Source organism: Chlorocebus sabaeus, chromosome 17 (assembly GCF_047675955.1).
Source record: "Chlorocebus sabaeus isolate Y175 chromosome 17, mChlSab1.0.hap1, whole genome shotgun sequence".
Classification (NCBI taxonomy): Eukaryota; Metazoa; Chordata; class Mammalia; order Primates; family Cercopithecidae; genus Chlorocebus; species Chlorocebus sabaeus.
Window position 1 is genome coordinate 49,769,125 of NC_132920.1, and position 26,020 is coordinate 49,795,144.

At 36.0% G+C, this 26,020-nt stretch overlaps 1 protein-coding gene across 1 annotated transcript; it reads right to left on the reverse strand.

Moving 5' to 3' along the window:
* Nucleotides 1-8,396: 8,396 nt before the first annotated feature.
* CRISP3 (cysteine rich secretory protein 3) lies at nt 8,397-25,601 on the reverse strand. Its single transcript, XM_073006203.1, has 8 exons — nt 25,563-25,601; nt 18,340-18,413; nt 17,404-17,520; nt 16,506-16,593; nt 14,686-14,831; nt 14,183-14,280; nt 12,146-12,234; nt 8,397-9,857 (listed from the first exon to the last, which is right to left on the reverse strand). Exons 2-8 carry the CDS (start codon nt 18,409-18,411, stop codon nt 9,730-9,732), a joined length of 738 nt encoding a protein of 245 aa, XP_072862304.1. The 5' UTR covers nt 18,412-18,413; nt 25,563-25,601; the 3' UTR covers nt 8,397-9,729.
* Nucleotides 25,602-26,020: the final 419 nt, after the last annotated feature.

Below are 26,020 nucleotides of genomic sequence, written 5' to 3' on the forward strand. Positions count from 1 at the left end.
GAAGTCAAATTGTCCCTGTTTGCAGATGACATGATTGTATATTTAGAAAACCCCATTGTCTCAGCCCAAATTCTCCTTAAGCTGATAAGCAACTTCAGCAAAGTCTCAGGATGTAAAATTAATGTGCAAAAATCACAAGCATTCGTATACACCAGTAACAGACAAACAGAGAGCCAAATCATGAATGAACTTCCATTCACAATTGCTTCAAAGAGAATAAAATACCTAGGAATCCAACTTACAAGGGATGTAAAGGACCTCTTCAAGGAGAACTACAAATCACTGCTCAGTGAAATAAAAGAGGACACAAACAAATGGAAGAACATACCATGCTCATGGATAGGAAGACTCAATATCGTGAAAATGGCCATACTGCCCAAGGTTATTTATAGATTCAATGCCATCCCCATCCAGCTACCAACGAGTTTCTTCGCAGAATTGGAAAAATCTGCTTTAAAGTTCATATGGAATCAAAAAAGAGCCCGCATCTCCAAGACAATCCTAAGTCAAAAGAACAAAGCTGGAGGCATCACGCTACCTGACTTCAAACTATACTACAAGGCTACAGTAACCAAAACAGCATGGTACTGGTACCAAAACAGAGATATAGACCAATGGAACAGAACAGAGTCCTCAGAAATAATACCACACATCTACGGCCATCTGATCTTTGACAAACCTGAGAGAAACAAGAAATGGGGAAAGGATTCCCTATTTAATAAATGGTGCTGGGAAAATTGGCTAGCCATAAGTAGAAAGCTGAAACTGGATCCTTTCCTTACTCCTTATACGAAAATTAATTCAAGATGGATTAGAGACTTAAATGTTAGACCTAATACCATAAAAACCCTAGAGGAAAACCTAGGTAGTACCATTCAGGACATAGGCATGGGCAAAGACTTCATGTCTAAAACACCAAAAGCAATGGCAGTAAAAGCCAAAATTGACAAATGGGATCTCATTAAACTAAAGAGTTTCTGCACAGCAAAGGAAACTACCATCAGAGTGAACAGGCAACCTACAGAATGGGAGAAAATTTTTGCAATCTACTCATCTGACAAAGGGCTAATATCCAGAACCTACAAAGAACTCAAACAAATTTACAAGAAAAAAACAAACAACCCCATTAAAAAGTGGGCAAAGGATATGAACAAACATTTCTCAAAAGAAGACATTCATATAGCCAACAGACACATGAAAAAATGCTCATCATCACTGGCCATCAGAGAAATGCAAATCAAAACCACAATGAGATACCATCTCACACCAGTTAGAATGGCGACCATTAAAAAGTCAGGAAACAACAGGTGCTGGAGAGGATGTGGAGAAATAGGAACACTTTTACACTGTTGGTGGGACTGTAAACTAGTTCAACCATTATGGAAAACAGTATGGCGATTCCTCAAGGATCTAGAACTAGATGTACCATAGGAATGAATTATTACACACTGTGATGATTACCATGAGAAGAAACTTAGGAAGTTCCAACGGCTGAATAGGAACAGCTCCAGTCTACAGCTCCCAGCATGAGCAACACAGAAGACGGGTGATTTCTGCATTTCCAACTGAGGTACCGGGTTCATCTCACTGGGGCTTGTTGGATAGTGGGTGCAGGAGAGTGGGTGCAGCCCACCGAGCATGAGCCGAAGCAGGGCAAGGCATTGCATCACCCAGGAAATGCAAGGGGTCATGGAATTCCCTTTCCTAGCCAAGGGAAGCTGTGACAGATGGCCCCTGGAAAATCGGGTCACTCCCACCCTAATGCTGCACTTTTCAAATGGTCTTAGCAAATGGCACACCAGGAGATTATATCCCATGCCTGGTTCAGAGGGTCCCATGCCCACGGAGCCTCACTCATTGCTAGCACAGCAGTCTGAGATTGAACTCCAAGGCAGCAGCAAGGCTAGGGGAGGGGAACCTGCCATTCCTGAGGCTTGAGTAGGTAAACAAAGTGGCAGGGAAGCTCGAACTGGGTGGAACCCACCACAGCTCAAGGAGGCCTGCCTGCCTCTGTAGACTCCACCTCTGGGGGCAGGGCATAGCCAAACAAAAGGCAGCAGAAACCTCTGCAGACTTAAATATCCCCATCTGACAGCTTTGAAGAGAGCAGTGGTTCTCCCAGCATGGAGTTTGAGATCTAAGAACGGACAGACTGCCTCCTCAAGTGGGTCCCTGATCCCCAAGTAGCTTAACTGGAAGGCACCCTCCAGTAGGGCCAGACTGACACCTCACATGGCTGGGTATCCCTCTGAGACAAACCTCCAGAGGAACAATCAGGCAGCAACATTTGCTGTTCAGCAATATTCGCTGTTCTGCAGCCTCCACTGCTGATACCCAGGCAAACAGCATCTGGAGTGGACCTCCAACAAACTCCAACAGACCTGCAGCTGAGGGTCCTGACTGTTAGAAGGAAAACTAACAAACAGAAAAGACATCCACACCAAAACCCCATCTGTATATCACCATCATCAAAGACCAAAAGTAGGTAAAACCACAAAGATGGGGAAAAACAGACAGAAAAGCTGAAAATTCTAAAAATCAGAGCACCTCTCCCCCTCCAAAGGAACACAGCTCCTCACCAGCAACGGAACAAAGGTGGAAGGAGAATGACTTTGACGAGTTGAGAGAAGAAGGCTTTAGATGATCAAACTTTTCTGAGCTAAAGGAGGAATTTCGAACCCATCACAAAGAAGCTACAAACCATGAAAAAAGATTAGATGAATGGATAACTATAATAACCAGCGTAGAGAAGCCCTTAAATGATGTGATGGAGCTGAAAACCATGGCACGAGAACTACGTGACAAATGCAAAAGCTTCAGTAGCCGATTCAATCAACTGGAAGGAAGGGTATCAGTGATTGAAGATCAAATGAATGAAATGAAGCAAGAAGAGAAGTTTAGGGGAAAAAAAAAGAGTAAAAAGAAACAAACAAAGCCTCCAAGAAATATGAGGCTACGTGAAAAGACCAAATCTATGTCTGATTAGAGTACCTGAAAGTGATGGGGAGAATAGAACCAAATTGGAAACCACTCTGCAAGATATTATCCAGGAGAACTTCCCCAACGTAGCAAGGCAGGCCAACATTCAAATTCAGGAAATACAGAGAATGCCACAAGATACTCCTTGAGAAGAGCAAAGATACTCCTTGAGAAGAGTAACTCCAAGACACATAGTTGTCAGATTCACTAAAGTTGAAATGAAGGAAAAAAAGTTAAGGGCAGCCAGAGAGAAAGGTCTGGTTACCCACAAAGGGAAGCCCATCAGATTAACAGTGGACCTCTTGGCAGAAACTCTAGAAGCCAGAAGAGAGTGGGGTCTGATATTCGACATTCTTAAAGAAAAGAATTTTCAACCCAGAATTTCATATCCAGCCAAACTAAGCTTCACAAGTGAAGGAGAAATATAATCCTTTACAAACAAGCAAATACTGAGAGATTTTGTCACCACCAGGCCTACCCTACAAGAGATCCTGAAGGAAGCACTAAACATGGAAAGGAACAACCGGTACCAGCCACTGCAAAAACATGCCAAATTGTAAAGACCATCGATGCTAGGAAGAAACTGCATCAACTAACGAGCAAAATAACCAGCTAACATCATAATGACAGGATCAAATTCACACATAACAATATTAATCTTAAATGTAAAAGGCTAAATGGTCCAATTAAAAGACACAGACTGGAAAATTGGATAAAGAGTCAAGACCCATCAGTGTGCTGTGTTCAGGAGACCCATCTTACATGCAGAGACACACATAGGCTCAAAATAAAGGGATGGAGGAAGATCTACCAAGCAAAGGGAAAACAAAAAAAAGTAGGGGTTGCAATCCTAGTCTCTGATAAAACAGAATTTAAAACAACAAAGATAAAAAGAGATAAAGAAGGCCATTACATAATGGTTAAGGGATCAATTCAACAAGAAGAGCTAACTATCCTAACTATATATGCACCCAATACAGGAGCACCCAGATTCATAAAGCAAGTCCTTAGAGACCTACAAAGAGACTTAGACTCCCACACAATAATAATGGGACTTTAACACCCTGCTGTTAACATTAGACAGATCAACGAGACAGAAAGTTAAAAAGAATATCTAGGAATTGAACTCAACTCTGCACCAAGCGGACCTAATAGACATCTACAAAGTCTCCACCCCAAATCAACAGAATATACATTCTTCTCAGCACCACATCACACTTATTCCAAAATTGACCACATAGTTGGAAGTAAAGCACTCCTCAGCAAATATACAAGAACAGAAATTATAACAAACTCTCCCAGACCACAGTGCAATCAAACTAGAACTCAGGATTAAGAAACTCAGCCAAAACCGCTCAACTACATGGAAACTGAACAACCTGCTCCTGAATGACTACTGGGTACATAATAAAATGAAGGCAGAAATAAAGATGTTCTTTGAAACCAATGAGAACAAAGATATAACATACCAGAATCTCTGGGATACATTTAAAGCAATGCGTAAAGGGATATTTACAGCATAAATGCCCACAAGAGAAAACAGGAAAAATCTAAAATTGACACCCTAACACCACAATTAAAAGAACTAGAGAAGCAAGAGCAAACACATTCAAAAGCTAGCAGAAGGCAAGAAATAACTAAGATCAGAGCAGAACTGAAGGAGATAGAGACACAAAAAACCTTACAAAAAATCGATGGATCCAGGAGTTGGTTGTTTGAAAAGATCAACAAAATTGATAGACCACTAGCAAGACTAATAAAGAAGAAAAGAGAGAAGAATCAAATAGATGCAATAAAAAATGATAAAGGGGATATCACCACTGATCCCACAGAAACACAAACTACCATCAGAAAATACTATAAACACCTCTATGCAAATAAACTAGAAAATCTAGAAGAAATGGATAAATCCCTGGACACACACACCCTCCCAAGACTAAACCAGGAAGAAGTTGAATTCCTGAATAGATCAATAACAGACTCTGAAATTGAGGCAATAATTAATAGCCTATCAACCAAAAAAAATCCAGGACCAGATGGATTCATAGCTGAATTCTACCAGAGGTACAAAGAGGAGCTGGTACCATTCCTTCTGAAACTATTCCAATCAATAGAAAAAGAGAGAATCATCTCTAACTCATTTTATGAGGCCAGCATCATCCTGATAGCAAAGTCTGGCAGAGATACAACAAAAAAAGAGAATTGTAGACCGATATCCCTGATGAATATCAATGCAAAAATCCTCAATAAAACACTGGCAAACCAAATCCAGCAGCACATCAAAAAGCTTATCCACCATGATCAAGTGGGCTTCATCCCTGGGATGCAAGGCTGGTTCAACATACCCAAATCAATAAACGTAATCCAGCATATAAACAGAAGCAAAGACAAAAACCACATGATTATCTCAATAGATGCAGAAAAGGCCATTGACAAAATTCAACAGCGCTTCATGCTAAAAACTCTCAATAAATTAGGTACCGATGAAACATATCTCAAAATAATAAGAGCTATTTATGACAAACACGCAACCAATATCATACTGAATGGGCAAAAACTGGAAGCATTCCCTTTGAGAACTGGCAAAAGACAGGGATGCCCTCTCTCACCACTCCTATTCAACATAGTGTTGGAAGTTCTGGCCAGGGCAATCAGGCAGGAGAAAGAAATAAAGAGTATTCAATTTGGAGAAGAGGAAGTCAAATTGTCCCTGTTTGCAGATGACATGATTGTATATTTAGAAAATCCCATCGTCTCAGCCCAAAATCTCCTTAAGCTGATAAGCAACTTCAGTAAAGTCTCAGGATACAAAATTAATGTGCGAAAATCACAAGCATTCCTATACACCAATAACAGACAAGTAGAGACCCAAATAATGAGTGAACTCCCATTTACAATTGTTTCAAAGAGAATAAAATACCTAGGAATCCAACTTACAAAAGATGTGAATGACCTCTTCAAGGAGAACTACAAACCACTGCTCAATGAAATAAAAGAGGACACAAACAAATGGATGAACGTTCCATGCTCATGGATAGGAAGAATCAACATTGTGAAAATGGTCATACTGCCCAAGGTAATTTATAGATTCAATGTCGTCCTCATCAAGCTACCAATGACTTTCTTCACAGAATTGGAAAAAACTACTTTAAAGTTCATATGGAACCAAAAAGGAGCCTGCATTGCCAAGACAATCCTAAGCCAAAAGAACAAAGCTGGAAGCATCATGCTATCTGACTTCAAATTATACTACAAGGCTATAGTAATCAAAACAGAATGGTACTGGTACCAAAACAGAGATACAGACCAATGGAACAGATCAGAGCCCTCAGAAATAATACCACACATCTACAACCATCTGATCTTTGACAAACTGGACAAAAACAAGAAACAGGGAAACGATTCCCTATTTAATAAATGGTGCTGGGAAAATTGGCTAGCCATAAGTAGAAAGCTGAAACTGGATCCCTTCCTTACACTTTATACAAAAATTAATTCAAGATGGACTAAAGACTTAAATGGTAGACCTAATATCATAAAAACCCTAGAAGAAAACCTAGGGAATACCATTCAGGACATAGTCATTGACAATGACTTCATGTCTAAAACACCAAAAGCAATGGCAGCAAAAGCCAAAATTGACAAATGGGATCTAATTAAACTAAAGAGTTTCTGCACAGCAAAAGAAACTACTATCAGAATGAACAGGCAACATACAGAATGGGAGAAAATTTTTGCAATCTACTCTTCTGACAAAAGGCTAATATCCAGAATCTACAAAAAAACTCTAACAAATTTACAAGAAAAAATCAAACGAACCCATCAAAAAGTGGGCGAAGGATATGAATAGACATTCCTCAAAGGAAGACATTTATGCAGCCAACAGACACATGAAAAAGTGCTCATCATCACTGGCCATCAGAGAAATGCAAATCAAAACCACAGTGAGATACCCTCTTATGCCAGTTAGAATGGCGATCATTAAAAAGTCAGGAAACAACAGGTGCTGGAGAGGATGTGGAGAAATAGAAACACTTTTACACTCTTGGTGGGACTGTAAACTAGTTCAACCATTGTGGAAAACTGTGTGGCAATTCCTCAAGGATCTAGAACTGGAAATACCATTTGACCCAGCCATCCCATTACTGGGCATATACCCAAAAGATTATAAATAATGCTGCTATAAGGACACATGCACACATATGTTTATTGCAGCACTATTCACAATAGCAAAGACTTGGAACCAACCCAAATGTCCATCAATGATAGACTGGATTAAGAAAATGTGGCACATATACACCATGGAATACTGTGCAGCCATAAAAAAGGATGAGTTCATGTCCTTTGTAGGGACATGGATGAAGGTGGAAACCATCATCCTCAGCAAACTATCGCAAGGACAAAAAAACAAACACCGCATGTTCTCACTCACAGGTGGGAATTGAATAATGAGAACACTTGGACACAGGAAAAGGAACATCACACATTGGGACCTGTTGTGGGGTGGGAGGAGGGGGGAGGGATAGCATTAGGAGATATACTTAATGTAAATGATGAGTTAATGGGTGTAGCACACCAACATGGCACACGTATACATACGTAACAAGCCTGCACATTGTGCACATGTACCCTAGAACTTAAAGTATAATGAAAAAGAACAACAAGGAGAAGATAATATCACAAATATAGCTTTTGGCTTTGAAAAAAAAAGGGGGAGAAATATAGGGAGCTCTGAGAGAAAATGGTGGGAGTTTCTCTAGATTATATGCTCAAAATAATCTGTTGATGAAATGATGTTTAATGTGAAGTAGCAATTCTAGCAAATAATACAGTGATCATTCTTCCGAACAGAGCAATAGCAAACACAAACACCATAAGGTAAAAATGATCTTGAGGAATTTGAGGTAATGTAATGGGCTCATCCGACTGGAGCAGAGGAAATGAGGGAGGGTGGAATGAAGTGAGATCGGAGAGGCAAATATAAAAAAGATTATTCAGCTTCTTGCAGATCAGTTTAAGATCATGAATATTATACTAATTACTTCTGAAGCCTATTGAAAGGTTTTGAATGGAGATTAATTAGGAAATTTATTGCTTAAGAGATTAAGAGATGCAGCCAAAAATATCATCTAGGGGCTGCCTTGGTGGTCCTGCACCTTCCTGTTTTCCTTTGCGTCATGACTACTTAGATCCTTGAAATTTTTACTGAAGTTTGATACTGAGTAAACAAGTCCATCTGATATGACAACCTAATCATTGATATTACCTGAAAGGACAAAATCAAATATATAGCACTGGGATAAAGGAACTGAAGGTTAAGAGTAAAATTCTAGGAAAGAATAACTAGATAATCTGAAGAAAAGCTATGATGTGTCATAGAGTCAAGAAAAAAATTCTTGTATTTATTTTCAAAATACTTTTTATTTTTCATTGTTTTCTTAGATTTACTGAAAATTTGGTAAGATAGTACAGAGAATTCCCAGATAGCCCTCATCCAGTTTCAGTTTCTCTAACGTTATCATCTTACATTACCCTGCTATATTTATCAAGATTAAGAAATCAACACTACTGTTAAAAATACTCCAGATTCTATTCAGACTTCATCAGCTTTTCATTACTGATCTTTTTCTTTTCCAGGATCTGATCCAAGAAAGCACATTGCATTTGGCTCTCATGTCTCCTTAGTCTCATGTGGTCTGTGATTGTTTCTCAGGATTTTCTTATTTTCCATGATTTTTACAGTTTTGAGGAATACTCTAAAATACCCCAGGGATATTTTGCAGAATGTCCTTCAGCTTCAATTTGCTGTATGTTTTAGCTCATAATTAGATTGGGATTACGAATTTTTAGAAAGATTACATAGAACAAATCCACATGACTTATCACTGGTGACGTTAATGTTGATCACTTGGTGAAGAAGGCATTTGTCGTTTTTCTCCCCTGTAAAGTTACTATGTTTCCCTTTCCATATTCCACTCTTTGGAAATGAGTCACTAATTTTAGTGAAGACTCACAAGGTGGGGGACTGAGTGCTACCTCCTTGAGTGGAGGGTATTTACCTGTATTATCTTGGATTCTTTTTTAAGGAAAGTTTGTCAAAGAGAAGAGGGGTTTAAAAATGAAGGTGTGATCATATTCTACTGTAAAATTTATGCAGATAAACAAAGGATTATACTGATTTTGGCAAAATAAAAGTCAGGGTTGTTTTAGGAGGAACAGCTTCAACTCAGTTGTGAGGATGCCAGTCAGATGATTCTAAAGAAGGGTGAATGAGTGAAAGGAATTAAGACAGCATATGGGAGCACGTCTTTGAAGATGCTTAGCCTTAGAGTGGAGCTAGGAAAGGCAACTACAGCCAAGGACTCATGTGAAAATTATATTATTCTTTTTGTACATTTTGTTCTAGGAACATAATTCTCACTTTCAATCCAGGGTTTTACTGAACTTAGTCATGTGAGAATACCACTTTCAAAATTTTCACCCTAATTAAATTCAGTAAATTTAAATCACAAAGTTTATATATAAAAATCCAAAGTTGTTGTTATAGATTTTGTTACTTTTAAACCATTTGTATGAAAAAGATTTTTGTAAAATAAAAAGCAGATCCAGAAGAAAAAGATTTGGAATCAAATGTGTATCAAACATGCCTACAATTTCTCAGCTAGTATATGCTAAATCTAAGTAGATGTCGAATCTAAGTAGATAATCTGACTCCTCTCTATATAACACTACTCGGTGTGTAATGTGAATTTAATAAATGCTGTTTGAACAATTGCAGGAGGCCTTGCAACTGTCCCTGACAAACGGATATTGACAGGAATATGTGCGCTTCAAATTTTCACAGTTACTATAGAGATCTTCATACTTGCAACCATTGGCTGGAATAAAAACAAAGAAACCGGTCACTTCATTATCATTTTCTTCCATAACAACAACACATACAATACATTCTATATGAACGGAGAGTAGGGAAGTGAGCAAACAAACTGGCATTGTTACACTAAGGTGGCCATTCTATATCTTGAGGGACACACAAGGTCTCTTAGGTAAACACACAGATTCATTTTTAAATTCGAGCTTTTGGAAATGTTTCTAAGATGAACTGACATATTTTCCTCACTCAATGAGTGAGCAGAGTAAAATTAATTTAAATGGATTTCTCTAGAACTGCGATATCCAAAGTGGTAGATAACTTGTCATGTGGTTGTTTAAACTTAAATTAATCAAAATTAAATAAAATTAAAATTTCAGGTCTTTCCTCAACAACACCAGTTATATCAGGTGCTCAGTAGCCATGTGTCTAAGGGCGACTTTATAGGAAAGTGAGAATATTGAACATCTTCATCATTGTAGAAAGTCATTGAACACAGTTCTAGACTCTAGTGCCACCAGTCTTTCTCTCAGGTCTAAGTAATTATTATAGGAAGATGTCAATGTATAATGTAAAAGGTGGAGAGAATGTCATTATGATTATTGGACATTTCTACTTGAATGTCCTTCAGTGGCCACAAACTCAACAAATCTCAAACTAAATTCATCATCCTGTCTACAAGCTTGACATTTCTTTGTTATTTCCCAACAATTCTTCATTTGGTTCACCCAGTTTCAGAGAAATGGCACTCCCAACTATTAAACAATTCAAGCCAGGAGCCAGGAAATCAACTGAAACTTGTTTCTATTTTTTTTTGTAATCAATATTCAACAATACCAGGTAACAACAACTGACTATTCTACTTTCTTCCTATTTTTCATACCTGTCTATTTTTTTCATTCATTTTCCACTAATGCAGTAAAGATACTCATTTGTTTTTGAGTGTGTGTTTTTCCAACAGTGTCCTAGCTGATTTTTATCCAATTGCTTCTTCCTACTACTGTTGGGAGCTCCTTAGAAAACACAGTTCAGATCTTATCATTCTTCTGTTTAAAATTTTTCAGTTGGCTGATCATTACTAATAAGATAAATTTCAAGCTTCTTAGAAAACAGCATTTGGCAGTGCTGGAAATATTTGGATTTTCCTTCTTTAGTTGATTTATAGCTTTGGCATTATCAATATTCTGAATTATAGCTATACAATTCAGTCAGAAAAAAATGTTACAATTCAGTCAGGTGAATGCATTTGAAAGGTAAAATTCTCAACGAATGGGTCGACTGCATTGTCAGTAATAATTTTAGTAATACATCCTAGTTAAACAAACATATCAACTCTTTGTATTTTTATTTATAAAAGCATAAAATGAAATTGTATGAGATATATATTTATTTTACTTCTTTTTGCTAAAATATTTTTGAGGCTTCTGTGAGTTAATACTACATACAGATTTGATTTTGACTTTAAAAATGCATATAAAAATTATTAGCAAGCAGAAGTGCAGGTGATTATTATATTAAACTTGATGACTCTAACTACACTATGGCAAATATGAGAAAGTTAGTATGATAAATTCGTTAGCATATGAAAAATTGCAGTATTTGGAGTCCCTGTCTGGATTGAGCCATATTCTATGGTCTCATACTCTTAGATGTATATTTGTTTTTCTTTTTTAAAATATGCTGTATTTTGTATAATGATACAAAGTTTTATGAGGAGAAACTTCATATTTAATTATAATATGTCATTTTCACAGACACATTTTCATATATGCCAATATATAAAATGGATGGTAAATGTTTCATCAGGTTACATATGATAACAGGTTAAATTTTACATTGCAAATAATACATAGATACTGAGCAGTGTAAAATGTTCACTTAAAAACACTCCGTAAGGCTGGGTGTGATGGCTCACACCTGTAATCCCAGTACTTTGGGTGGCTGAGGTGGGCAGATCGCTTGATGGCCAGAAGTTCGAGACCAGTGTGGCCAACATGGCAAAATCCTGTCTCCACAAAAAGTACAAAATTAGCCAGGTGTGCTGGCACGTGCCTGTAGTCCCACCTACTCAGGAGGCTGAGGCATTAGAATCACTTGATCCCTGCAAGCGGAGGTTGCAGGGAGTTGAGATGGCGCAACTGCACTCCAGCCTGGGTGACAGAGCCAGACAGATTTTTTTTTTTTTGTCCTTTGCTTGAAAGCATTGCTTAAGTTGGTTGTCTTCAGAGTTCCCAATTCTTAGAAGAAATGTCAGATCATTTTATTTTATTATCAAGTTAATCACTTCAAACTTACTGCATAGTCCATCGTCACAGTTATTTGGGCAACTGGCGCAAGGTGCTCCTTGTTCATAAGGGACATATAGTCTGTTAACCCAATTACCACTGAAATTTGAAATAAAAAATGTCAAATATTTTTCATTTTTCTGTTTAGTTTATGTTCCAAGGTTAGTATCAGTCACCAAATATACTGGGTATTTATTAAATGTTTTTAATTATGTCAAATAATTAAAAATATAATATTCTCAGAGGATATTCAGACAATAATGCAAATTAAGAGAATAATTCACACATTCATTCACTTTCCTGACCATAGTCTCGCAACCTGAGAAACTGAAACAGGATAATTAAAGTCTAAAGGTTTTAGAGCGTATTTCGATATGGCAACACACTTCATCTCCCAATAGACTTGGTCAAATTGCTAAGATGATGTACCACAAGGTTCTGGCAAGGGTTAAAACATATCCCCTAGGGAGATAAGAAAAGTTCCTGAAGCACAGAAGGTTGCAATATGAAAAATAACATTTAATGTTAAATGTAGCTTATAATTAAAAATAAAAAATACCATAATTTCTATAATACGAAGAAGGGTAAGTACAGTTTCAGCATAAATTTTGGCTTTTAGGTGGGGTGGTGATTTTCACATGGTTTTTGCTGTATGTTTGTGAAAGGGTATTGTGCTCGGGAAGGTTTGGGAATGTCTAAAGGTGGTGTGTATGAGATGTTTATGTTTGCCAAGAATGGGAATGTTAGGGGAAAAAAAGATTTAATTAATATTAATCTCCTCTGTGTGTTCATCTTACAGTGACTAGCCTGTACCTCAATGATGATTATTTTCCTATCGGTAATTATCATCTGAAAATACAAGAAAGCCAAAGTCTTAATTGCACTAAGTAGGTTAACAGTCCAAGTCAATGTAGCTGAATCTCAGCCTTCCTTCATAGAATATAACTGTAGGTGTGTGAGCACTTAAAAAAATGTGAAATAGACATCAAAGTGTTCTGGAAGCTCTCTTTTTCCTGCTTTCTCTCATTACTACTTCCAACTCTCACTCAGATGCAGACTCAAGATGCTCTCCTCTCATGACCAGGCATTTGGGGGCAGTCTCTCAGGGTCTTTCAATTTTCTGCATTAACAGTGATAATTCTTTGCTGAAAAATGACTTTACAGGTCATATTTCTCAAACTGGAATCCTACATCAGCTGGCATATCTACAGCCTCAAAATAAGTCATGCAGAAAGCTGAGTTTGGGGAAAGCCCCTCCCACTAGTGGTGAACAATTTCAAATATTAAAAGCAAATTAAAGCTAATAGATATGTTGTGAATACATCTTCAATATATCCACAGATTTTTTCTGTGTGAGTAAGTGAAATATATTGCTTGAGAAAAAAAAGTGGACTTTCTTCAGGAAACCCAAGATAATTAAGAAATTATGATCTTAACGGATGGTTCCATGAAATGTTTTTGTGGTAAATTCCAAGAAGCAAAAATTTAAGATATTATCTTTTCTTGGCTATTTGAAACATATTGGGGATCTCTTGAAAAGTCTTTGAGGTCCAAGATTTAATCATTTCTTAATGTATAATGTGAAATTTTCTGATAAACCTGAGTAAGAGCATTTGAGCAGAAAGGACTGATATTACTAAAATGGGTCTTTACTCATTTGTTTGTCACCTTACTTTATCCCTGGACTAATTGTCAAGCTTTCAGTTTCTCGTACGTAAACTTAGCATGAACTGATAAAATTATATTTAGACAACTACACACTACCTGTACTCATGAAGTAACCATGAGTATAGGAAAAGGCAACTGAGAGAGGAGACAAATTATTTTAGGCATGAGGAAAGACAGCTCCCTGTTCAATAACACTTGGAACTAGAACTGAAAACTTTACCTTTCTGTGAAGTAGATTGAATGTGTCTCAACTTTAGAAAATATTTCTAAAGATTAATCTCCTTCACCTTTACTGAAATATGCTTTTTGGTTTGTTTTTATATTAAATATTAAATCGTATTTAGCATTATTGACAATAAACTCTAAAATATATACTTACGTAGGACAATATTGGCAAACATAGTAGTATTTGAGAACTGCTTGATTGGGACAGTAGGCAATTCCACATCCAACGAGGTAGGAAGAGTACCAAACAACCTATAAACCCATAAGTGAACATACGAGAGCACATTAGAGAAGAAGGAAATATCGAAAAACAAATAGTAGGAGATACAAAATGGAGAAGAATGTTACCGACATATTTTGCCTATACCTTATGGCTATTATTTAGTTAAATTATTGAATCAAACTCAAAGACTTTTAAAATATTACATTTCCATGTACATTCCTTTTTGAGACTGTTAGACAAAGATTGTTTCCCTACCATGATCCTGCAGACTATTGAAAAACGACAGCTCACAGCTGAAATACTCACCAAATGCCAGACTATTCTATATTCACTTGAAAATTTCCCCCAAATTCAACTTGGAATCAGTCAAAATTTGAAGAATCCTTTTTTTAGGGCACTTGTAAAGGAGGTGGTTTTTCATTTTTTCTCTTTACCTGTGTATAATGTCCAACCACTGCATTGGGAGTCTTTGGCCCTACACCAAAGTCAAAATCCTTGTATTCATCAAACCAGCTTTGGATTGCTTGTGACCATGAATTGGGGGCACTTGACATGTAGAGATTCTCACCACATTTTAGACCTAAGAAGGAACAGACCACTCATGAGGAAAGCAATAAAGCATGCAATGGCAAAAACACAAACACACACACACACCCACTCCCCTACACACAGCAGAATCCCTGTTTTTTAAATACTGTCCTCAATGCCCATCATTAATGAATGTCGACTAATACATAAGGAGGGTGCCTCAGATCCTTATCAGCTATAAGTTGAATAGAAGCCAGATTTGCCCAATACTTGAGGTTGGTCTCAACATGCAAAACTTTGAGTAGATGGAGAAGCCTTTTTTCTTTAATATCTGCTCTCCCTGGATTCATTTATTTACACATTGAATTCTTCACATGGGTGTGCCTTATGAGCTTTCAGCTTTGTAATGTGAACTTGCTGAAGGCAGACATCAATTTAGTAATTCCTCTCCTGCTCTAGTCCGTATTCACCAGAGATTTTCATATATAGGAATCTGAATAAGTGGTTAGAATTATTATTTTGTGTGAATTTTTTTTAAAAAGTCTTATGTTCAGTCTTTAAGAGCCCTAAACATGAAGAAAATGACACCATAAAAGACAATATTTTCACAGGTTACAGGCCTCCTCTTAGCAAATCAGAACATCACAGGCCACACTTTGCTCAAAAAATAAGGAAAAAAGTGCCTTGCAGCCCAGAAATACTTCAATGCTTTTTCAAGCCCTGAAATTAATATTTATATTTGGATGGCTTAACATGGGATGTCTACATGCTACTTAAAGAGAGTATAAACTACCTTTGTATAGTTCCTTTAAGAGGGAAAGAAAGAAGCTAAGATTTTAACAATAGATTGGGATTTTCAAGACCATTTCTTTCAATCTTCTGGTGACCATAGTTACCTCCTTTCATAAATTTATTATAGTTTTAATATCAAAAATATAGACAACAATGGCAGTCCTATTTTCAAAACAAGCCAGTTATTTACCACTTGTAAATTTGGCTTGCCTTTACCTATGTTATTTTTGATAATTCAATAAGTATTTTATCTGATAGCTCATCCATATGATATTTTATCTAGTTGTTTTTATATTTATTGATGCATAGGTTATGTCTTGCAGGTCATTTTTATTTAGTCTAGTATAGTATGCATTGGAAACATCCAGGAAATACGAAAGACATGGCTTACCATCATCAAAAATTCAAAAGAAAATAGTAAAAGCTAATGCTGATGTTAAATATTTTTTTTTGTAAAATTCAGGAACAGTTTGACAAAATTTAAAATATTTTATAAAAACAAAATTAAGTAGGTTTCAAAACACAAATAGGCTCTATATTGTCACTAAAAGGGGTACTGATTTAGAAGCCAGAAATTCTAATTCCAGATTTCCTATATATGACATTAATTACCAATCATCATTTTCTTCCAGACTGTTGGTTTTCTAATCTCTGTAATTGGGAAAGAGATGATCTGTAACCTGCTTTACTCATGAGCTGACAGAGGGGTACAAATGTGATACTGCCTGAGACAGTTTTTGTAAAATTTACGTAAAACCATAAGCACAGATGGTGCTTCTCAGAGTTATCTCTACATATAGAGATATTCTATCTTGAAAAAGGTAGCATTAGAAGCAATATTTATTTACAAACTTTTCTTAATGCAACATTATAACATGATTTCTTATTATTTTACTTGTTGCTTTATTCAACAAATATTTCCTAATTTACATACTAGTCTTTCGATCCTTTGGGTTACTGTGTCTGTAATTGCACTGCTTTGCCCACTTTTGGGCATTTGCTGCAGCCTCTTTGTTCCACTCCTGAAACAAGGACAGAAAAAAGATATCCACTTAATATCTCAAACCTCACAGGAGCATAAGCCTTATAATCAGGTTATAGGTTGATTTACATCATCATAAAATTTCTGTGCAAGCATCTTCTGATTTTTATAGTAATCAAATATATATTTTTTTGATGTGCCTTTTTCTGCTCCACAAAGAAATATAGGTAATATGCCTACTCTAAGTAATCAAAAAAAATCTAGGTTAATGGCCTAATTATTTATGGCAGGACAGCAGAAACCTAAAGATTTTTAGTAATGATCCTACTCTAAATATTGATAAACATGTGGAGGTGTTGAGATTGCTTTTGCTGACAATGAAGTAATTAGCTGGTTTACTTCACTTCTAGTTCTTTTCCCCCCCTCCCCCCCGCCGCCCCCTCACTGAATATGTTTGGGAGACATGTGGCCTTTGGTACAGGGCCCAGAAAAGTAGATTGTTATTTACCCTAAACGGCATTTATCTTAAAGGAAAAAGGTCTTTCTGATCTTAGATTAGGACAGATAAGATAAGGAGCAGAAAAGCATAATGGCTTTTCACTGTATGTCCAAAGATTTGGTTTTGATTCTGCTTCCATAATTTAAATAGCCCTATGAATTTGACGTTATGCAACCATTATAAAGAGAAGTTAAGAAATTCAGTTCTGCCCATTACACAGCTCAAATGAAATAACAAAATAGAGACAGAACTTTGTAAACCTTGAAGTTATTAAGAGATTTTCGTTGCCAGCAGCCTGCTCCTTCCACAGCTTGTTCACACCCCTCTCCTTTGCAATATACCACCTCTTACCATCTTTAGCATGTTGCTGGCAGGTGGAGAGACTGCTCTCCTCAGTTCATTGTGTTTATTTACAATCTCCCTTTGCACTTGTGTTTGGGTGGTTAACAAAGCAGTAAAAGCGGGATCCTAAGGGAAAATAAAATTACAATTATTTTTTAACATTGTTGGAAATTGCACATAGTAGTAACTATGTTAGCTTGAGGGAACAAGAACCATTCAAAAAAAGTGTTTGAGCCAATACTAGGTAAACATTGTCAATGACGGCCAAAGCTATGACTTTTTAATGGAAAAGTATTATATGAAAGTTTTCAGATTGGGGATATAATTCATGGCATGACAAACTAAAATCTCCTCTGAGGCCACAAACACCAATTTCTGGGTTAAGAGAGGTCTTAATGTGATTTTTCTAGATATATGAGTGACAACATCTTATAGTGACAAGGGTACATGATAGGAATTATTAAGACATTCACACTCAGGCTGCAGCAAAGAAATGGTAAGGATTGGGCTATATGATTTACCCTAAGACTTTAGGGGGAATTTCTGCCTGAAATGGTGTCTGGTATTTAGAAAAAATGCTTAGGCTCAGTCTAAGTGCATGTGTAACATGCAATACTCTAGTAAAAGAGTTTTATGTATTATGTAGCAAATTTTATGGGATCACTCAAAAGATAGTTTTACCACATTAAAAAAATCTCCAAGGCAATTTGTGGGGTGGAGCAAAGTCATTTAATTAATGAACTTCAATACCCTCATGTGGCTAGGGGCTACCATATTGATCACCACAGCTTTAAACATAATTACTTTAACTATCTTGAGCTACTAATGAGTACTTTATGATGTACCAGACACTCTAGTCCTTTTCACTTTTGAAGATTGATCTAGTAGCTTGCTATCCCTCATGGTTGCCTGAATATTTCTGAAGATTTTTGACTTTAACCATACCTTATCTTCATTTGCTGGGAAGGATGGAAGCAGCCCAGCAACCAGGAACAACAGCACTGGGAATAATGTCATTGCTGGGAAAACAAAACCGGTGGAACAGGGATCTGCATTAAAATGATTAGTACATGAACTACTGAGTAACATGAGGGTGGGAGAAATGTAATGACTTCCATTATCCCAAATTCATTACTAATGTAGCAGAAGACTTGTCACATGGAGTGAGCAGAATGACAGTGGATTCAGCTTTCGAAGTATGCCTCCAACTGGGACTATAAAGAACAAACCCAAATTCCCTACTGAAGCACTTGAAGCATGCCTGTAAATGCTAAGGACTTTCTACCTCCTTCTTCTGCAGCTCTGCAGTCTTCTCTGTGTAACTGCTCTCTTTAGGTTCTAGGAGTGGATTCTTCACAATGATAATTCAGTAGCTTCCAACTGTGATTATTACTGGGATACTACTGCATTAGCCCTTGCTGATTTCCTTAAGTGCTGTCTACACTTTTATAAATATACTCTTATTAACATCTCTTCAAATTACAAGTTAGCCTGTGCCAGTTCTTTTCCATCAGGGATCTGGCTCATATACTTGCCGTTCTTCGAACCCTAGAAAGTCCTCTAAGTGTATGCTTTTCATGCATACTTTTAAACTACTCTCTTCAACTTGACCTGTGCAGCCACCATCCTAACTCCTTTCCTCTCAAAACTTTATCTTTAGTACCATGCCTCAAATTTAAAAAGGCAACATTTTTTCCTCTGGAACTTAAACCAAAAAGGAAATAATTTGATTATCACTTTTAAGGGATTACTAACCCTATCTGTATTAATATCCTTAATATGTTCACATTCTTTGTCTCACTAATTCAACTTCTTGGAATCCTACTGAAATTATAAACAATATTGGAAAAGTTTTAAGCATAAAATTTTTATCATGTTATCATTTATAAGAGGTAAAACATTGTAAATTAATTACATGCTTAGTAATAAGGAGCTATAATGTCTAGGTAAATGAAAGTACATCCTCTTATGGCAGTATATTAGACATAAAAACCACTCTATATTTATGGTGGTTTTGTAACCTCAGAGAAAAAGCTTATGCTTCAATGTTAAGTTTAAAAATAAGAAAGCAGAACAAATAATACATGGTAGATCCTTAGCCTTCTGTTTTGGACCGAGTGTTAATAGAAGTAGTGACTCATCCTACAAAAGCTCTTCCTTCTTAGTTATTCACTGATTCCTCCTGAACCTCAGCTCTTGAGGGCTGGGAGTGGGTCACCCTTAGACTATGAACTCAGCTAACACCAAATCCCCACAGAACTCCCAAAGGAAGAACTTTCCACCCCAAATTGGTCCCCAGCACTAAATTCAGCTTTCCTTTCTGCTAACCAGCACTCTCGCACCCCACCCACTGTGAATCTAAGTATTGGGATGCAGCCTGATACACAATTGCAAAACCCATTTTCATGCTATTAAAGTCAATGTCACAAACCATCCCATCCCAGCACTGCTGCACAATCACCCCACAAATGTGGGACTTCACTGGTATCCATTTGTATCACTTTTTCAAAGATATTTCCAATGCAAGAACAAGAAAATGAGAGAAAGAGAGATATACTTTTTGATAACAATTGTGGTTTTACTTTGTCCAATGCATCAATAAATACACTTGAAGTCTGAAAAAAAAAAAAAAAAAAAAAAGGAATCCATGAAAAATGATAGTGCTAGAATGCAGATCTGGAACTCCAGAACATTTCAAGCTACTAGTGTTACAGACCTTGAAACTCACTCAAAAATAACTTAATCCGGCCCCGCTTCCACCTCTAAATTAGTATGTGGATGCTCTAACTCTTAGTGTGCTGTATTTAGGGGTGGGCCCTCTAGTGGGCCTCCTTCAGAATTTGAGAGCAAAAGAGGAAAAACAGATCCTTATTTTCATTTGTAAGTCAAAGGCAATTAGGTATTCTTCTTTCCTTTAGGAGACATTTATCAAATTCTGTACACTCTATTCAGGATAACATGTTGCAATATTGGTGCACATGATCAAGTGAACAAGACTTGGTTCTTGCCCTCAGAGTCCTGGTATATCATTATGGGAGCTTGTCACTCAAGTACCCAGAGTGGGAGCTGGTTGAATTTTCTCATGTGTGCAAAACAGGAGAATAAGATTTTATTTCCTTTTACAGTGATCCATTCTAATGCCTTACGGAGAGAGATGGGGAAGAATCTAGCACAATTCAGGGCTCAGGGAGTAAACAATTCGAATGAGGTAAATATGGTAAAGATATATCATCAGCGGTAAGACCAATAATGGTGACAGAGGGTCGCTGTAATATTTCACTCCATCCGCACCTCTCCTCCCCAGGGACTACTGTAAATAGCAGGTGCAAGTGGAAAATGATTTGTTTGCAATTCCATTTAGTAGCGTCACATAGAAGGTACTAGAAAGAATTTTTTAAAAATTGCCTCTCCTGTCATTCACTTGCATGAAGCAATTTTTAAACGTATTAGTTATACAGTTTTTTCTGCTATTTCTTGGAAATAAACATTAGATTTCTCTTCATTTCCCTTGAAAGAGTTATTTTGCACTTTGTGTAAGTCACTGAATCCCACCTTTTATATGGTTTTCTGTTCTGTTCTGGTTTTCCTTTTTCAAAGAAATTAATAATTTGTCTCAAGTGTGATTAGAGAAAAACCAAATCCCCAGATTTCAAAGATTTATGATTTCAAATAGTGATGGTTTGCTACTAATTCCAGATCTACAACAGAGCAAATCGTGTCTTTCTGAAGCATAAATATATATAATACAATTAAACTGTACCATACTGTGCCTTCTTCACACTGATGTTAGGACCACTGGTATGTTTGAAACACTCCCTTGGAAAAGGGAGTGTTATATATAGTCTCAAATGACCTGATATCACTGCATATTGACTGATAACGTATATCTACAAAAATTCTATAGGCATATCTCGTCTTAGCAGTCCATTTTGCAGAAATAAGGATTTGCAAATTGGGAAGTAGGATAAATTTGCTTAGCTGATAAGAGAAGAATTAAACAAAAGTTTCGTTTATAAAGCAAGCCTTTGGCTTCTATTTCAGACAGAATATCAAAGTAGGCAAGTTTCTTACTGTCACTCCAAAATTAACTCTGAAAGAATTATAGAAGCAAGAGGGAAACAGGGATTCCAAGAAAATACTGAAAAGATAGAAAATCTGAGGAGAATAAAGTCTCTCATGACTTTTAGAACGTGTATATGGGTGTGTGTGTGTGTGTGTGTGTGTGTGTGTTGTGTATAGTGAATGTGAAGGGGAGGGGAGTGCTGCATCCAACAGCAGTGGTTGGTCTAAAGTAATGCCTGTTAGTTTCCACTCTTGCCTCAAAACAATCATTGATTCCTCTTTATTTGCAAAATTCTGCAACAACAGAAAAACGCTTGCTCTACTGCGATGTGTCAGCAAAGTAGTATCACGGAGCTGTAAGAACCATTCTATGTGGGGCCCGGGCGCGGTGGCTCAGGCCTGTAATCCCAGGACTTTGGGAGGCCGAGTCGGGCGGATCACGAGGTCAGGAGATCGATACCATCCTGGCCAACACGGTGAAACCCCATCTCTACTAAAAATACAAAAAAATTATCCAGGAGTATTTCTACTAAAAATACAAAAAAAATATCCAGGAATGGTGGCGGGCGCCTGTAGTCGCAGCTACTCAGGGGGCTGAGGCAGAAGAATGGTGTGAACCCGGGACACAGAGCTTGCAGTGAGCCGGGATCGCGCCACCGCACTCCAGCCTGGGCGACTTAGCGAGACTCCGCCTCAAAAAAAGAAAAAGAAAAAAAAAAGAACCATCCTGTGTGAAGGACTGATGATAATAAGGTCATGCGTGATAGCACTCTCCAGTGCTCTTATAGTCACTTATAGTCACACCTTCTTACTCCCTACTGTTGTATGATTCAAATTAGCTTGGCTGCGTCCTCCCAATGCTGTTTCATTCCTGAAATGTAATCTGAGGAGTGGATATAATTCCTTGATTGACTCATAAAAGACATAAGAATAAGAGTAAATAATACATAAGGCCACTTCATAAATGAATTGCAAGAATCCTAACAAAATATTAACTCACCAATTTCAAAAATGTTAAAAATATCATGACCAAGTAAAGTTATATGAGGACTGCAAGAATAATTCAAAATTAGAAAATTCATTGGTAAAATTCATCACATTAACAGATTAAAGCAAAGTAATATGACAAAAATACGTCATTAAATTCAATCCCTATATGTAGTTTTTTTTTTTTATTTTAAAAGAAAAAATAGAAGAGATCATTAATTTGGTAGGAAGCATATACTACAAATCTATACCCAATATAATGGTTATTGGAGAAACTCTAGGTGCATTTCATTTAATATTGGGAACAAGAAAAGAATGACTAATACTTTTATTTAACAAAGTACTGGAGAGATCCTAATCAAAGCTGTAAGAAAAGAAAATACATACTTATACATGTATATGCATATAATATATACAAGTAACATAATGAATGCAATATATAATATATCTGTATTACACATAATATATAATGTATATTATATATTACTATATATAATGTATAAAGTATATAATATATAATATATATTTATATTTATATAAATATATTATGTTTATATTTATATTTATAAATAAATATTGTATTTATTTAAATAGTTATATAATATATATTTATTACACATAATATATATTATATATGATATATAATATATATTACACATAATATATATTATATAATATGTATATATTGCATAATATATTATATATTATGTGTAATAAATATATGTTATATATTAATTTATATATTTATTTATATGTAACATTTGTAACTTTTGTAAGGGAAGAGGTAAAATTGTTATTGTTTTCAAATGATATGATCATCTATCTGGAGAACACACCAAAATAAACAATTTTGCTAGATGCACTATCAACTTACGAAAATGCCATTTCTATTACTGGAAATACTCAACTAGAATATAAGATTTAAGAAACACTTATAACAGTTAAAAAAAACTATACAGTATCTGGAAAACAACAAAAAAATTAAAAATCCTTTTTGGAGAAAATTTTAAAACTTTAATAAAGAACATAGTAGAAGTTCTGAATAAATTGAGAGTTTTGTAATGCTTTTAAATGGTACATGTTAAGGTTAAGATATCAATCCTAAACTAACTTAATTGTTTATTTTAATTCCAATACAAATTTTAAGTGGCTTATGAATAACTAAGTAAACCTTTAAGAGAAGAATTGGCTGGGCGCAGTGGCTCACGCCTGTAATCCTAGCACTTTGGGAGGCCGAGGCGGGTGGGTTGCCTGAGCTCAGGAGTTCGAGACCACCCTGCGCAATATGGTGAAACCCCGTCTCTACTAAAAATACTTTTTAGCCGGGCATGGTGGTGGTGCATGCCTGTAATCCCAGTTACTGGGAAGGCTGAGGCATGAGAATCGCTTGAAACCGGGAGGTGGAGGTTGCAGCGAGCCGAGATTGTGCCACTGCATTCCAGCCTGGAAGACAGAGTGAGACTCCATCTCAAATAAATAAATAAACAAAATAAAGAAGAATTAATTGGATTATCTTTTCATATTAGTTATTAAGATAGACTTCAAACCTTTGTTGACAAAATTTAATATTATTGTAGGAACAGATAAATCAATCGATGGAGGCAAATACAAAATTTAAGAGACAGACCAAACATCACAGCATTAAAAAACAAAGGAGGGAGAACAGATTATAGAAATATTTTAAAGGATCATGTAAATTAGAAAAGATGTCAAAAGCATTAATGCAAGGGAGTATAATGCGTGCACTATAGGTATAGACACATTTATATACTAGTCACAGCACAGAAAAGTATTTGATGCAATATTTTCTTAAAATTTAATAGTTAATCTTTATTCTGATCACTTTCTTTCATCTTATTATGTATCTGTGATACAGAAAGCAGCCTATGCCAATATACAAAGTTTGCAAAACTGCTATATTTCATCAAGTAAGAAATTTGTAAAGATATCCAAATAAGAATAGCTGTCTTGCATTTCTTGAGAAGCACTTTTTTTTTCAAGGATGAATTCCCTCCCTTTTACTTGAATTCAATAAGTAACATAACTGAAATTCATAGCAATATCAGATTTACATTACTTGAGAATTCTGACACTCTTCCTTCCAATTCATCCCTGTCTCTTACAAATCAGAAAGCCCAATTTACCTTACAACTCATCAATGTAGGGTAACTCCCACGCTTGAAACTTGTCATCAATTTAATGACTTTTGATCCGCTCTCAGAAGTCTTAGTCATACAGGCAGACACATTCTAGATTTGGTTTTAACTAGCAAAAGAGGCAACACCGGATCTTCTTTGGCTATTGTAAATACTCCCAGAGTTTCCTGGATAGCATTTAGCCACAGGGAAGAAAAGCATTTTACTTTAAAATCTTCTGTCTAGTGGTAAGTAACCCCTTTCATATTGTCATTAGGTAGTTCTGTGGTCTCCTAATATCTGATTCTTCATAATCACTTCTAATGTGCTACAGAATATAAAACTGTATGTGGAAATTGCTTTCTTAGATGAAATATGCACGATAGATATTATATTTAAATTACCTACATAAACGTGACTGAGTAGATTGACTTTTGACTGGAAAACTTTTATAAGTCTTTTTTTTTTTGTACTCTGAGTACATTTCATGAGGTAAACTGCATTTTATGTTGATGGTCTTTAATAAAATACTTTTTGATCTCGAGATCAGTGCTATAATTTTGTTTTAACCAATTTAAAACTTTTGCTATGGCTTCTCATATAGCTGTATGTTTTAATATTAGTAAAAGTTACTGATGTAAAAGTATGCACACACATATATTCATAGTTTTTCATTTTTCTATTAAAAATAGTTCTAGTACAATTGTTTCCAAAAGTCATAGACATGGGAATTAATTATATTACTTTAGAATGAAAGGTAAAAATTTATTTAAAAATCAAACTGGATAAAAGTGCTTTTGGGATAATAAAGCTGTCTATATATTAGCTTCTCAGCTTAAAATGAATATGTTAAGATGATTACCTTCATTAAAAGTTATCAATAAACTTTGGAAAATCGTAGATAAAATATACTGAATATATCACTTTATCATTGAGAAGGCATAAATGTGTTGTTCACCTTGAAATAAAGGAGTTATCACTTACCAGTGGTTTCCAGAGCAGGATGAAGTATTTATTTCATCTGCTGATAGAAGGAAGGTGGAGAGAGAGAAGGTTAGAGCCATATATATGAAACACCTATTTCCTGTTTTGGCAAATTCTGGTTGTGCAAGTAACTCTAGATCAACAAGGCCTGAAACAGGATTTGTCATACCAATAGTCTCAGATTTCATTGCTGATTTTCTAATCATGATTTTGAAATTATTTGGTGATTCCTCAAATGCCTTTTAAAAGTAAATTGCTATATCAAGTTTTGTAATTGTGCATTTATTCTTTGAAGCTCATATATTATAATTTATCCATATTTTTGCTAGTCAATAGTTTGAAAATTCTTAGCCAAATTATTACCATCACAACATTAGAGTTTTTAGAATTACTTCTGTTGGATTGAAATTAAGCTCATAATTTTCATGAACTCTAGAGAACACAATGTTTTTTACAGC

Excerpts from the sequence above, each read along its gene's own strand:
- CRISP3 (XM_073006203.1), bottom strand. The coding sequence starts at position 18,411 with ATGACATTATTCCCAGTGCTGTTGTTCCTGGTTGCTGGGCTGCTTCCA. Across the intron at positions 17,521-18,339 it reads TCCCAGCAAATGAAGATAAG|GATCCCGCTTTTACTGCTTT; the intron begins GTATGGTTAAAG and ends ATTTTCCCTTAG. Across the intron at positions 12,235-14,182 it reads GTTTGCCAATATTGTCCTAC|TGGTAATTGGGTTAACAGAC; the intron begins GTAAGTATATAT and ends TTCAAATTTCAG.